Below are 14,819 nucleotides of genomic sequence, written 5' to 3'. Positions count from 1 at the left end.
CCATGTCTTAAAAAAGTGTATAATGGCGATGAAGCTGATGGAACGACACATGTGTTGATGTATGCAGTGGTTCAACGACAATGAACTTTTTTCTCTTTTCTCTTTTCTCTTTCTCCTTATCTTGAGATTCATGTATGTCTTTTCAAAATTCAATTGTGTCATCTAGTTTGTATTTATTTTAATTTTGGCTCTCAATAATATGATTGTTATTTGTGTTGATTTTAATGTTTTTTGAAGTTTATTGTTTTATGATTTTTTCCATGAATATTTTATTTCATTTAATTTTTGTATCTAATTTGATTTTTATTTTTTAATTGCTATTTTTTTATTCCATTTGTTTTTTTAAAAAATTGTACACTCTATATTTTATTTCATTTAGTTTCCATATCCAAATTTGGTTCTCATTCTTTTAATTGGTATTCTTTTATTTTCTTGATTTTTTAATTTAATCCCTAATTTATTTATTTCATTTTGTTTTTATACCAAATTTGGTTCTTGTTCTTTTGATTGCTATTTATTTTTTTTTAATTTTTTATGATTGGAAAGTTTGCTTTATTATTTTTTTGTGTCTGCTTTCTACAAGGTAATTCTGGGCTCATGATTTGGGTTACTGGTTTCGAATATTGTATTGGTTTAAGTTCAATCCTTTTTTAAGTTTCTTTTACGAACAATTTTTTTTTTCAATTTCATAATTCGTTATTGACCTTAAGTTTTATGATTTGTTTCACTTTTTTTGTGTGGGATTATTCCAATCTCATATCCCACGTAGTTGGTTAATCGAGTAAACATTTTTTTCGTGGGTTGACTCGAGTTTTTTTCTCAATATTTTAAAATTGATTTTTTCTTTTTCATCATTTGATATTAAATTATTGGCTTTTAAACTTTGTGATTTTTTTGCTTTTTTTTTTTCTGTTGAGTTATCAGTGCAAGTTAGTCAAGTTAATTTAAGTTGACTCATAATTTGTTTTTAGCATTTTTTTATTGATTTTACTTTAGTATTTTTTAAATTTAATTTTTTTCATTTCAATTTCATATTATGCGTTGCAAGTTAGTTAATTCAAATTTACACAAGTTTTTTATTTAAAATTAATTTTTTTTATTTAATATTAGATTAGAATTTTTATTTTTTCTAAGCGTGTTAGAAAAATTATGCCAAATTAAGTGAAGTTATTATCGCCTAAACATTTTTTCTTTACATTAAAAATAATCGATCCGGCCAGCGATAACACTTTACTGTATATTATGAAAGACCAATAAGTGCTTTCCTAGGAATTGGTTTCGCAGCCAAACAAACAAGGCACTAGCTGTTGCTGAATTAGGTCATGGGTTCTGTTAGACCCAAAATGGGAATGGGGTCGATGCAATCAAATTATTCTTAAAATCTTTGGAGACTCAGCAGTTCACATTTGACCGATAAGAGAAGATCGAGGGAGAATATCTCAGCATCGTCACTTTCCAGAACAATGCCACTCAAATGGTAAAGCTGACCAAAACCCTAATCACAGTTTTCTTCTTACTTTTGAAATTGGATAATGAAGTTGTGCCTGTCTCTCTACAGGGTTTTGCAGTGGCAACCCAGCGCAGGAACAACCGTGAACACCCAAATCCTCAATGAAGTAACTCAGTGCGTGGAGAGCATTAACGGCGTTAAAGAAGGCCGATGGAAAGCTACTCTCACCTACTATAAACCCATACTACGAGGTGCTTTTCTTTTCTTTTCTTTTTAATAAATATAAGTTGAATTTTTATCAATTTCAATTGAAAAACCCAGACCAATCGCATGCTCCTGAATTGCCGCGAGATTTCTTGGGCATTTCTTTGCCAGAGCAGCCAAATAAGTATTACTTCATAATCCGAGGTCAAAGGATTGTTCTCGAGGCAGATTCCTCCATTCAAACAATAATGGAGAAGCTTCAGTCTTATAAGTCGAGGGTTGCTATTTACTTTGAGGTTTTTCGATTCCCCTTTTGTTTATGATATGATGCTCTGCTCTTATAATTTTGATGTATGGTTTTATTGAATTATTATTATTATTATGTAGGGTTTTCAGTATCAACTCGGGGACTTTCAGTTGCGAGTTGGGAAAGTTACCCCAACTCATTCCGACAACTTGAGAGGAATTATTATGGAGGTAATAATGAGCTTAATTTCATCTTAATTTTCTTGCATTAACCATTGGAGTTGTTTTGCTTTTGATATGTTAATATGATAAACTTTAGGACTTGAGTTAGCATGCCTTCTTGCATACTGTTGGATCTGAATGTTAAAGTGGTAGGATTGGTGCACTTGTATCCACTGTTGTCACCAGTACATGGAGCTAGCTGCTTAATGCCTATTAGAAACCAATTTGTGGCGAATTTTTTTAATTAACCTTTGTTAGAATATGCTTTAGACAATGAAATGCTAGCTGAAGTTGAGTTTTTGCCAGAGGATGTCAATTCCAGTCCTGGCTGATATAAAGGATTCGGCATGCTAAAATACTTGCCTATTTTTGGTTAATAATGTATGTATATGAAGTGTCTAATGAGATTGGTCGCTAATTCTCTCATATCAAATGTAAAGGTTTTGTAGCTACTAAGTGGGATACAATCCATATATAGAATTCATGATTCAAATGTTTGGAGAAGAGAAGGATTTTCAAGTGTTGTTCTATTATTTGAGGATTGAGGATAGCAATTTACTAGTTTAGTAGTAAAATTTTAAAATCATATAATATCATGAAAATTGCTATTCTTGGGATTAGTTATGCTATGTTCTTCTGAAAGCGATCCAATCTGTTTCATATGACTGTAACAACTGTTTTGGTGTCTTGGTATATTACTTGGTTGAAATCTATGTGTAAAATTAAAAAGGAAAGTTTAAGCTGGTGAAACATGATCCACTGTAATGAAACTTGCTTGTTTTGTTGAAGGTGGAGTATCTTCCTTTGTCATCAATTGACAAATCCAGGCAAGTCATGGAAGAGTTTGTTGATATATGGCAAGAAGCCATCTCAAAAAGATCATTACCAGGCCATTTCATGCATATGGAACCAAACTTCGTGGAGTACGGTCTCTCTGATCACTATAGCTCGCAACACACAGCTGTGCAGTATGCTACTGTCATGGCTCAACTAATTGCGACTCAGTCAGTGCAAGCCGCGAGAAACTAGGGAACATTAAAACATCACTGCATCCTTCATCCAGGTTTCAATCAGGTGTTGTTAGATCCAATTGTCATGGCTTCTGTGTTTTGTTTTTGTACCATGGAAGTTTTGGCTCTTTCTGAAATAATTAGATGTTAAGATTCTAAAAGAAGGAAGCAGCTGACCGCTGTGGTGAAAACATTGTTTTCTGAAGCACATATTCCTTCGGAGTTCTGCATCTGGGTCTGCAATTTGCTAAGCCGGTTGTGATTACTGACGAGAGGCTTTAACTAGAACATGGTTTCATGCAAAGTAAGCCCTTAGATTGCTGTGCGCTGAAAACAGTTGGCCCAAATTGGCACAAATCCTATTGTTTCCTTTTAGTTATTTATCCAACAAATTGCGCTAATTCGTTTTATTTTAATCTAATTTCTCATCAAGAACACACACACACACTGGCCGCTTTCATTCATTAAAATCAATATCCAAAAACGTAACATCGAATATTATGTTCTTGAACGAAAAGAGGTCGACTTAAGGATTTGTTCGTTAAATCAAATAATAATAAATATATATATTGAATTGATGGCAGAATTGGTTTATGATCAACCCGTAATTTTTTTCTTTTTTTATTCAATGATAAAATAATTCTTGTATGTAAATTGAGACTAAATTCCTACTGAATCCTTATTTAAATGATCTTAAGATATATTTTATACCGGCTTAGTGCATTCAAATAAATTTAATAAATTTTCTTAGATTTGAAAACAAAAAAAAAGCAAATGTTTTTAACCATTAAATTAACTGGCAAAGTATAAGAAAAAAAGAAAGATAGAAATGCAAGATAGGTGACACCTCAGCTTGAAATATTTATTATGTGTTGTTAAATGGTCTACCTAAAATTCCTTTTCTTTTCTCTAAAAATCTTTTTAGATCTACAAAACCTTATTACCTCTTCCCAAAGAAAGACAAGATACCTATTGAACTTTTGTCTCTTTTAAAATCTCTTTAACCTTTAATATAAGATCACACATTAAAAGGCTTGAATGGGCAACTAATAAGTTAATTTTTGTCATGATTTTTATTTATAAAAATTCTTCGTAAATAAAATGGGTTTGACAAATATGTCAGACCCAAAATATTTAAGTATGATAGCCAATTAAGTCCAAGGTAACATAGATATGACGAACATGCTAGATTCAAAGAACTTGGACCTGGTAGTTAGCCAAGCCCAAGATAAAGTTGGTTTGGCAAACATGATAGCCCTAAAAAACTTGGACTTAAAAGTTGTCCAAGCCCAAGATAATGTGAGTCTAGCAAACTTGTCAGACCCAAAGTAAGCTCAAGATAACATGAGTTTGACAAACATGTCGGATCTAAAGAACTTGGATTTGGCAGTTAGCGAAGTCTAAGGTATCGTGGGTCAAGCAAATATGCTAGACCTAAAGAATATAGACATTACTAAGTTCTAAGGCTATATGCCTAATCCTAGACGACCCTCTACAATATAAATATTAAAGATATGATAAACCGCTATGCCTCTTAATCTAGAATAATCATTCATATTAAGGTAATAATTTCTCTATACTTATAGGTGCATACAAGGTTTTTTAAGGAACTTATCATACTTACTATTTCATTAATGATATGTAATAAATATTTGCCTCCTATTAATGTCGTCGAAAGCAAAGAACTTTCCAATCTTTTTCTTCTTTGAAAACAACAAGGTTAATAACTTTTCATCTCTTAAGATAAAAAAAAATACATAAATTTCAGAGCATTAACCAACTTAAAACTCAAGAATAAACATCTTTGTTCCTTGAATTTAAAGTTCTTTTAAATAATTTATTGTCTTAAGTCATTTTATACCTTTCTCATAAATATACTAGCTTTATCATCAGAGGCATTGTTGTCAAAATCACGAGTTGACTCTTAAAATCTTATGATTTTACAAGTCAATATGTATATAACGTGTGAAATCAGGTTAAAAACCCGAAAAAGGTCAAACTTGGGAAAATCGAGTAAAATCAGACTGATTTTACGAGTTTGACAAAAGTAAAAAATTTATTGACAAATTTTAACAATGCTGAAATAGAGTGTCATGTGACCGAAAATAATTTAGAGATTCAGAATGATGTTAATCTAGATAATTCAAGGAGTTTGGAGTTAAATATTGATGACAATATTGGTAGTGGTGTTTGTACTAGTAGTGACACTAATGTTAATAATATCAATGCTGGTACTAGTAGTAACAGTAATAATCCTTTAGATGATAGTGATTTTGATGAATGTTTTAGGAATAACGAGAGAGATAAAAGCAATGAGACTGATTTTAGTTTACATGACATATTAATAGATTGTTTGTTTTATGTTTGTTAATTTTTAGTTAATGAAATTCTATGGACATAATTGTATTGTATTGTATTTTTAAGTTATTTAAATCATGTATTAATTTTTATTTGAACTATGTATTTTAAGGTGTTTGGACTTATATATTGTTTATTTCACTTTTATTTTAATTGCGTTGTATTATTATTTATTATTTGATTGAAATTATCAATATATAATTAGTTAAAATATTTTACTTATAATTTTACAATTCAAATTTATATTATATTTTTTATATTGTGTCAAAAAAATATTTTTAACAATCTTGATACTCTTTTAATCCCTCCAATTGAGATTGTTTTCGAAAGTATGTAGTTTTTCCAAATCGAAAACGCACGTGAAAAACGGAATAGGAACATAAGAGAGGCGCGCCTTGAGTTTGGTATAAAAGGACTAGGTTTTTATAATTTTGTATATTTTTTTGAGAGTGACCTTAAACTCGCAAGACTCGAAGTTTCGTGTTGGCCGCTTTCTGGTCATTGGCTAACACCACCTCTTCCCTGACATTTACAAACTTGCTAGCTTTAACCGCCTCTTTCATTCTCTTCTTCGTTAACTCTCTCTCTCTCTCTCACTCTGTCTGTGTATATATATGAATATGAATCTGCCATCTGTTCTTTTTTCTTATTCACCTTTTGATTGTAGTTTACTGATTGCGTAAACTTTCTTTCTATTTTTGCTAGTTACACGTTTTATCGGTTGGATTCTTAAATATATGGAGTCCAAACCTCCACAAGATGCCCAGAGGAAGGTCTGCCCCAATTCCATTTTAATTTTACTTCCTCCTGAACTTCCTGTGTATTCTTTTGCTGATAATTTGTTTAATCTGATCGTGTTGCAGTATAGGTTTATGCCTAAAGCTCCTCCACGCCGAGTTCCAAAGCTGGAAGTTAAAACGTAATATGTCATTTTGGTTAATCTCCATTACTAATGTGCTTGCTTGGGTGGTTTTTTTTAGTTGTGTCATATTTTCGAATATGTTCGTTGTTTGCAGTGAAAAGGTGGGGAATGTGGATACTCTACAGGCCATGAACTTGATGAAGCAATTCCAGGTATGTATTCCTCAATTTTGTTATTTCCTTTTATTACGAAACCAGTGAATTATTTGATTCAATTTTCTTCTTTTTTGGTTTTTTTATATGTGATTTCTCTGCATCTTTCATTAGGAAAGGTCCCTAAAGCAAAAGATTACAAACGAAAAGAAAGGTAAGTCCCTTTCTTAATAAATTGGATCGTGTACTCGTCGATTGGCGTCATAATTTAAGTATTTTGTCATCTCACTCTCTGTTTTGGAATTCGGTTATTATCTCAATTTCTCGAGTTGTTTATGAAAGAAATCCAGCTATTTTTCTCATACTGTGTATTTTGTTCTCAAGTTTGTGCCTCTTGATCTGTCAAATGCATACGTGCCCCAACTTCTAGTGTTTGTATCTTTGTCTTTGTTATTAATCCACTTTAAAGCAGCCAATGGATTGACAAATCCTAACTACATTATAATTTGTTTTTTGTTTATGAATCATTCACTTAGTCCCCACTAATTTTTAAACATAATGATGTTAGACCATAACACAATCCTGAAAACTATACCATTTTATGGTTGGTAAGGGCGATGATTTTTTCTGTATCAAGAACTCTACTAGAGAGAGAAATAACACATCGTGTTCTTGAAATAGAACTGTGTGGTTTCTTAGCTATGGAAATATGAAAATTAATTCCTTGATCTGTTGATTTAAATGCAGTGCAGAAACTTGACATTGCATTTGGCCCTGGAGCTGCTGCAACGAAGCCCTTTCCAAGCTGGAGTACAATTAACAGAGATCAGGGTTCATCTTCCAATGGTATGCTATCTTTGGATTCACTATTTTCTTATTTGCTACCAATGATGTGTAAAAGTGCTTTTGAACTGCTTTTTTTTGGCAGGTAATGCCGATGCTCCAGGCCCGAGAGAGAAAGAATACATTGAACCATGGGTAGGTGAACCATGACTCAGCCTTGCAAGCCTCATTACACTCTGTAGATTCTTTTTTCCTGTTCTAAGCTTTTTCCAACTTTTCCTCCTCCCTCCCTCTCACACACCAAGTCTGTTTGTGTGCAACTGTCTACTAAGTTATGTTCGCTGTTTATTTATGTACTACAGGATTATTACAGTAATTATCCCGTGAGTCTTCCTATGAGGAGGCCATATTCAGGAAATTCAGGTAATTTTGAGATTTATTTTTAAAAGGAAAAGAATTACATAACTCAAGAACATGGGATAACTGTGATATAGAACTTTGAATGGTTGCATGCATTTTGCAATGATCAAGGCATTGCCTAGTTACCTAATTGGTTCAAAACTTCTGGTTACTGGTTTGAGTTATCCTCAGTCGTTTCTTTATTTCTGCTGTTTTCTGGGAGTCAGGCTCCCTTTGTGATGGTTTGCACTTTGTTCTGTACAGTTATGCTAACTCATATATCTTACAGCAATTCTTGACGAAGAGGAATTTGGGGAGGTGTCCGAAGCTGCAACATACGATGAAAATTCAACAAATTCCGCGGTGGAGCTTGGTTTGATGGTTTGTAAATTGATAATTAAAGATTCCATAGTACTGCTGCTTTTATTCCTTAAACTTTCTGAGTTTTGGTTTGCAGGAGGAAAATGTTGAAGCAAGTATGCTCTTTGTTCAGTTACCACCAACTATGCCCATGATAAAGCGATCAGCTACAGCAGTTGGCCCTGAGGTTAAGGAAAGCTCTAGGCCATCAGGAGGTGCACGTGCAATTGAGAAGACTTGCAGATTAGATGAGTTACCAGCGGGCTACATGGGTAAAGTGCTAGTGTACAGGAGTGGTGCGGTTAAGCTGAAGCTTGGGGATACCCTTTATGATGTGAGTCATTTATAATGTTTAGCCCACTCAAAAATAAAAAAAATGAAGAGTGCAGTTAAACCGATGAATGAAGAATCATTTTGGCCTGGAAAAAGTTTATTGTCTTGCTTCTGTGGACATGCTAATAACTTAAAAGTTACATTAAGTATTTTTTTCTCACTTTTTGGAGCACAAACTACCCACAACTAAAACTCAAACCATTAGAAACCTTTGTTGGACAGAATCTACCCAAATTGCATGAGAACTTTTTTGATAAATATATTGTGATGAAGTTTCAAGTTTATGTGGTGTCTGAGTTACTGCAAATAAAATCAGCATGCTGATACACATTTTACATTTTAATAAGTGATCTAATTGTTGAATTCGATGCAGGTCTCCCCAGGTATGAATTCTATATTTGCTCAAGATGTTGTAGCTATTAATAGAGGAGAGGAAACTTGTTGTGTGGTAGCGGAGATTGAGAAGCGTGTTACACTAATCCCTGATGTGGATGCCATTATAAGTAGAGTAGCAGAAATGTGATAGTATTATTGGTTTATCCTATATAAGATGAAACTGCAATCTACTTTTTTTTTTCCTGCCCAAAAGAAGCTGTTATTTAACATTCCTTCATGAAGAAACTATCAAATGAATAAAGACAACAAGTTGCTGTATGGATTACTCGTTTAAGAGAAAATTAATTGATGAAGTGAATCTGGTAGTTAATTGGTTTTGATTGTGATTCTTATATTTTGTTTGTCGAAGAATTTTGAATTTAGAACATAAATTTCAAATGTAAAACGCTAAGTGAAATTAGACCTTTTCTCATGTCAAGTCGAGTCAAATTGCCTTGATGAAAACTTATAAACCACATTTGACTATGAAACACTTCTTCTACTTGGTTTTTTTAGCACATGCATTTTGAAATTCAAATGATGTATGCTTACATGATTCCTCAACAGGGAATCTCTTATAGTTGACAATGCATGGAATCATGTTTTGAGATGGCTGATGTTAGAGATTCGGTTTCTTTACATGATTCCTCAACAGGGAATCTCTTATTGAAGAAACTAGAAAGTTTGGGCTGCTATTATACTTCTGTAAAAAAAATGGCACACTGAATTGCTTAAACTTCGGGAAGTTATAGTTAATAGAAACAAACAAGGCAAAAAACTAGGATCTATTGAAATGATAGAATAGTCTTGAAGACGATACAAGTTTTGCTGGAATTATTTGTAGAAATCAGCATGTGGAAATATTACAACACCGCAACTTGACAGAAAGAAAGACCTATTCTGCTATGCAGCGAAAATCACACCTTTGAAAGAGTTTACAACTCAGAGTTGATGTATTATTATTTGAGCACCATGCTGTGGTTAAAGTATCATAACAGTATGAGGAGCATGGATGTAGGAAAGTGAGAGATTGGATTCGAAATTCTGCAGAATCATTGCCAAAGCCATCTTGGCTTCTAACATGGCAAAGTTTCGACCAATACAGGTTCTGGGGCTCCATCCAAAGGGAAAGAGTGCTAGTTGGTCTTTAGATGCCCTTGAAACTCCTCCGAGGAATCTCTCTGGTTTGAATTCTTCTACATCATCACCCCAGAGTTCAGGATCATGATGAATGAGCAGCATAGGAAGCGTAAGGTCAACACCTGCAGGAAGATGGATGTTTCCTATCCTGGTTTCCTTGTAAGTATGTTGGTATAGAGAAATCACTGGCGGATATAACCTTAAGACTTCATTAAGTATCATGTTTACCTGCAGTTAAATATAACAGAAATAGTATTTGATCAAAGAGGTTAGTACCTGGGAGAAAAGTGCAGCAGCCTGAGAACTTCCATCACAAATTAACATGAAATGATGCATGACAAAGCTTTTTTGTGTGTGTAGACATCTCTGTGAAGCTCCTCAGGAGGACAAAAGGGAAAAGGGTATCCAATTAATGGGAAATTACTCACAATCTTGAGATGGGTCAAAGCTTCAAAATTGGGTTTTTTCTGCCCACAAACTTGTAGAACTTTCTCCCTAGCCATTTCTTGCCATTCTGGGTGCAGAGCTAGTACTATCATTGCCCATGTTAACCAGCTCGAGGTTGTTTCTTTCCCAGCCAGGTAGAACTGCTTGCATTCCTCTATTACTTCTTCAATACTCAAGTCATCCCTTATTGTTCCGCTTGCATTTTCTGGTAGATTGTTCTGTTCATTAGATTGCAAGAGCATGCCTAGCAAGTCATCATCATCGGATTGTCCAGTTCTCATCCCGTACTCTTTCCTTTGAATCAAATCTCTAATCATTGATACGATCTCATTGTTCATCATCATCGGAAAAAAGATCTAGTTTACTTGGTCAATGAATTCCTCTATATTGTCAAATTGTTCTCTTATTGTCAAATATTAGAAATACCTAAGTTAAGAGATCCTTAAAAAAAGGTTTAAGCAAAGTACAAGAAAATAGAAAGATAGAAATGCAAGACAGGTGATACCTCATTTATAAACCTAGGAAGGCCAATAGCTTGAAATATTTATTGCAGGCTATTAGATGGTTTTTTTTAAAACCCTTTTCTTTTCTTTAGAAATCTTTTTAGATCTACAAAACCCTATCACCTCTTCTCAAAGAAAAACAAGATATCTACTGACAGTCTCTCTCAAAATCTCTTAAACTTTTAATGCAAGATTACACATTAAAAGCTTGAGGGGGCAATCGATGAGTTGATTTTTGGTAAAGATTTTTATTTATAAAAAATCTTCTTAAATAAAATGAGCTTAGCAAACATGTCAGACCCCAAGTATTTGGGTGTGGCACTCAACCAAGCCCAAAATAATGTGTTTGCCAGACCAAAAAAACTTGGACTTGGTAGTCGGTTAAGTCCAAGGAAACGTGAGTTCGACAAACATGACAGTCCCAAAGAACTTGGACTTGACAGTCATCTAAGCCCAAGGTACTGTGGATCTGGCAAACATGCCAGATTCAAAAAACTTGGATATTACCAAGTTTTAAGGCTATATGTCTGATTCTGGACGATCCTCTACAATATAAGTATTAAAGACATGATAAACCGCTATGCCTCTCCATCTAGAATAATCATTCATATTAATGTAATAATTTCCCTATACTTATAGGTATATACAAGGTCTTTTAAGGGATATACCATACTTATTATCTCATTAACGATAAATAAAAAATATTTACCTCCCATTAATATCGCTAAGAGTAGAGGACTTTCCAATCTTTCTTTTCTTTGAAAAGGACAAGGTTCAGAGGGTATAAATATCCCCAAACTATCCAGGTAAAATGCTCATAACTTTTCATCTATTAAGATAAAAGATATATAAATTTCAGATCATTAATTAACTTAAAACTCAAGAACAAATATCTTTGTTCCTTAAATTTAAAACTCTTTTAAATCATTTAATGTCTTAAGTCATTTTATACATTTCCAATAAATATACTGACTTTATTATTAGATGATTTTTAAGTTCTCCTATTAGGACTGTTTTTGCACGTATTGCAGTTTCTGTTATTAGTCTGAAATCCTTTTAATTAAGATGAAAAAATCCAAGCACTTGAATATATTAATTATCCACCATCCCAAACATTAAATAACCTTTTAATTATATATCTTGAATTTTCGAACATCATCAACATATAAATTTATATTATTATTTCGTCCAGGGTTTTATGTTAAATAAGTCAAGAATTTTCACCCTTATCCTTGGAATTTCTTTTTTTCTGTTGGACCTTTTAACTCAAGGTTTTTATTTATATTATTTCACTGGAGATCTTCTTCAATTTTCCCTGTTGAAAATACTTTGACATTTTTCTTTCCACTCAATTTTTTTTTGAGTCCACCGTAACATTGCGCTGGTCAATTATGTAGGTTTTTCCAAAGCGAAAACGCGCGTGAAAAACGGGAACATTAGAGATTGAGTTTGATATGATCTCTTTGTTCAATTTCCTTCTTCTTCGATTCTTTTTTGTCGGAGCAAATCTGTACAAGACAATTAATTAGAAACAAATGCTACAGATAATTGCTAACCTCTTATTTCCAACATCGAAGGCTTGTAATTAGTACCTGAAACCGGGAATGTACAAGGTCTGCATCTCTTCCAAAACCAAAAAAAAATCAGTTCTTTTTGAAGCTCAAATAACCTCGTCCCTTCTTCATAATTTGCTTCCAAATGCAGCCCTTGAAATGATATCCATAGTGAGTTTTTGAAGTTCAGGCCATACATCCACTTCACAACTTTCTTGATGATTGACCATCTTCTTCCATTGCTCAATCATCTTGCTACAACTGATTGAGAATGCCGGTAGCATCCTCTTTAAGAGAAATTTCCAAGAATAATTTAGTACGCTAGCAATGATGGGATGAATTAGTGCTCTGCAGCCAATTATGTCAGTAATTAAGCATATAAGATTAGTTAAGTTCAAGGTATTGGAAACAAAATACAGTAGTTTTTCTAGGTGGAAAGCAGGATTGATTATCCTTCTGTGTCTCGCCCACCCCTCACCCTCTTCACATGCCAGTCACTTTGAGAGAACTAGAATAAGGGGGTTTAATGGTGGCTTTCCAAAGTGACCTAGCTTGTTAGAAAGAATCTCTTTCATCAGTTCAGGATCCATGACGACTAGCCTTAGTGTCATCCCAGCCCAAAACATTGATATCTTTCCCGTCAAAAGAAAGAAAAAACTCTTCCACCCCCGAAAACCAATTCGCATGCTCCGCCCTCTATTAAGCTCGCCATTTATAAAATTGCTACCTGTTTACCATATTTCTTGACATTATTAAGTGTAAATAAGTTTTTTATTTACTTTAAATTAATTTTTTTCAATGTTTTCATATTATTTTGATATGTTCACCGTAATTATTACCATACTAAGAAGAGTCTGTAAGGCGTGCCTCTTATCCCTTGTTGCTTTAACTTCTTCTCTGACCACCTGGGTTTCCACCAAATGGAGTATGAAACCATGGCAGCTACATAAGAGTGATATAATAATCCTCAAAGAAAGACCTGAGAAATAAACAAACAAGGTCATCCGTCCTGGTTGCCTAGCAACATCATGAGTAACTATCCATTTCTGCTCAAATTTCTTTATTATAAAAAGCAAACTCGTCAAACATCGAGATTTGTTATAATCATAGAATTCCCTTTCAGTGTTTGACTTGGATAAGAAGATAAAAATCCTACCATATTTTATTTATAATTAAAACCTACAATATTCAGTGAATAAGCTTTGTCACTACCGCAAGTACTGGTAAGGATATAAAGCTAAATTGATCTGGTTTGCAAAGCTCCTACTACTTTTATGTGCATGGTTAGCTTGAGGAGAGTGTACTTTTTTTTTTTCTGGCGCGAGGACCAAGTTTTAGCTGTAAGAATACCCACATGATTAAAAAGAAAATAAGCTCCAAATCCAAGAACTTTCCGCAGGACGAGTGGCGTGCAAGGTCAGGATAAGCTAACCAAGAAGACATGCAGCCGCTAAAACCAGTCCCTGTTGTCTATAACCATCTGCTTCTTTCCCTCGAGTTCCTCTGAAAGTTGATTCCAGTTGGGCGTGAGGGCGTTAGCATCCTAGGATATACCACAATCTTGTGTGTTGGCGGATTCAGGATGGGAAAGATAAAGACAACAAGTTGGAAAAAAAAAAAAACAAAGATAAAATTGTATTTGATAGTAATGTATAAGATAAAATGGTTGTCTCTGTATTCTATTTGGTTACGGTGAACAAGATAAAATAAAATATAAAAAATTATTTTTAACCCTTAATATTTATTGTTGTCGAACTTATATATTTTAAAAAATCATTAAATATTTTTTATTTACTTTAGTTTATATTGAGTATTGAAATTAATAATATTACAATAATTTTAGTCATAAAACCAAGACTGACTTGACAGGATGATCTCGAGTCTGAATTAATCCGAGTTTAAGAAAAATTAGAGAAAAAATTGACTTGATCTGACCTGATAAAAAACCAAGGTTAACCCGTGATAAAACACAGGTCAAAAACCGTTGATTTTTTTTTGAAAAAAATGGTCAAAATAAGGTTGCTTTGACTATCTTTTAAAAAAACCTTGGGTCAACCGGGTTGACCATCCCAACTCGTAACTTGAACTTTGCCTCGGGTCTACTCCTGAATCGAGTTTTAAAACTATGATAATAACTATTTTTATCCATACATTGATTCAGGTCAACTCTTGTTGAGTTTCTCAACCCGTGACTTGGGCCTTGCCCCAATCAACCTCCAAGTCAGGATTTAAAACTATGTTAATAACTTTTATCCTTAGATTAACCCGAATCAACTTAAGTTGACCCTCTGATATATAACCCATGCCTCGCCTCAGGTTGACTTCAAATCAAGTTTTAAAATTATGATAATAACCACTTTATTTTATGTTGACCTGAGTCAACCCGAGTTGACCTTTCTAACACGTGACCCCGAGCCTTACC

General features: G+C 33.5%; 2 protein-coding genes and 1 pseudogene across 5 annotated transcripts; 2 read left to right on the top strand and 1 right to left on the bottom strand.

Annotated features, from left to right (window-relative positions):
- The first annotated feature begins 1,253 nt into the window (after window positions 1–1,253).
- On the top strand, window positions 1,254–3,542 carry LOC133688395 (mediator of RNA polymerase II transcription subunit 20a-like). Of its 3 annotated transcripts, none has more exons than XM_062107869.1 (5): window positions 1,254–1,477; window positions 1,559–1,701; window positions 1,826–1,950; window positions 2,042–2,131; window positions 2,912–3,542. In XM_062107869.1, the coding sequence occupies exons 1-5, from the start codon at window positions 1,464–1,466 to the stop codon at window positions 3,149–3,151; spliced, it is 612 nt and encodes a 203-aa protein (XP_061963853.1). In that variant the 5' UTR covers window positions 1,254–1,463; the 3' UTR covers window positions 3,152–3,542. The 3 variants fall into 3 exon arrangements, with proteins under 3 accessions (XP_061963853.1, XP_061963852.1, XP_061963854.1); XM_062107868.1 differs by having other exon boundaries at window positions 1,255–1,477; window positions 1,772–1,950; XM_062107870.1 differs by lacking the exons at window positions 1,254–1,477; window positions 1,826–1,950 and having other exon boundaries at window positions 1,566–1,701.
- A 2,388-nt stretch (window positions 3,543–5,930) lies between these two features.
- Window positions 5,931–9,093, top strand: LOC133688809 (uncharacterized). Of its 2 annotated transcripts, none has more exons than XM_062108422.1 (11): window positions 5,931–6,063; window positions 6,196–6,263; window positions 6,354–6,409; window positions 6,507–6,564; window positions 6,679–6,718; window positions 7,252–7,350; window positions 7,433–7,482; window positions 7,650–7,710; window positions 7,976–8,067; window positions 8,144–8,380; window positions 8,753–9,093. In XM_062108422.1, exons 2-11 carry the CDS (start codon window positions 6,228–6,230, stop codon window positions 8,900–8,902), a joined length of 879 nt encoding a protein of 292 aa, XP_061964406.1. In that variant the 5' UTR covers window positions 5,931–6,063; window positions 6,196–6,227; the 3' UTR covers window positions 8,903–9,093. The 2 variants fall into 2 exon arrangements, with proteins under 2 accessions (XP_061964406.1, XP_061964408.1); XM_062108424.1 differs by having other exon boundaries at window positions 5,935–5,987.
- Window positions 9,094–9,510: 417 nt separating this feature from the next.
- On the bottom strand, window positions 9,511–13,160 carry LOC133689421 (cytochrome P450 CYP72A616-like; annotated as a pseudogene).
- Window positions 13,161–14,819: the final 1,659 nt, after the last annotated feature.

This window comes from Populus nigra, chromosome 3, assembly GCF_951802175.1.
Source record: "Populus nigra chromosome 3, ddPopNigr1.1, whole genome shotgun sequence".
In the NCBI taxonomy this organism is placed as follows: Eukaryota; Viridiplantae; Streptophyta; class Magnoliopsida; order Malpighiales; family Salicaceae; genus Populus; species Populus nigra.
This window is presented reverse-complemented; position numbering and strand designations above follow the sequence as displayed.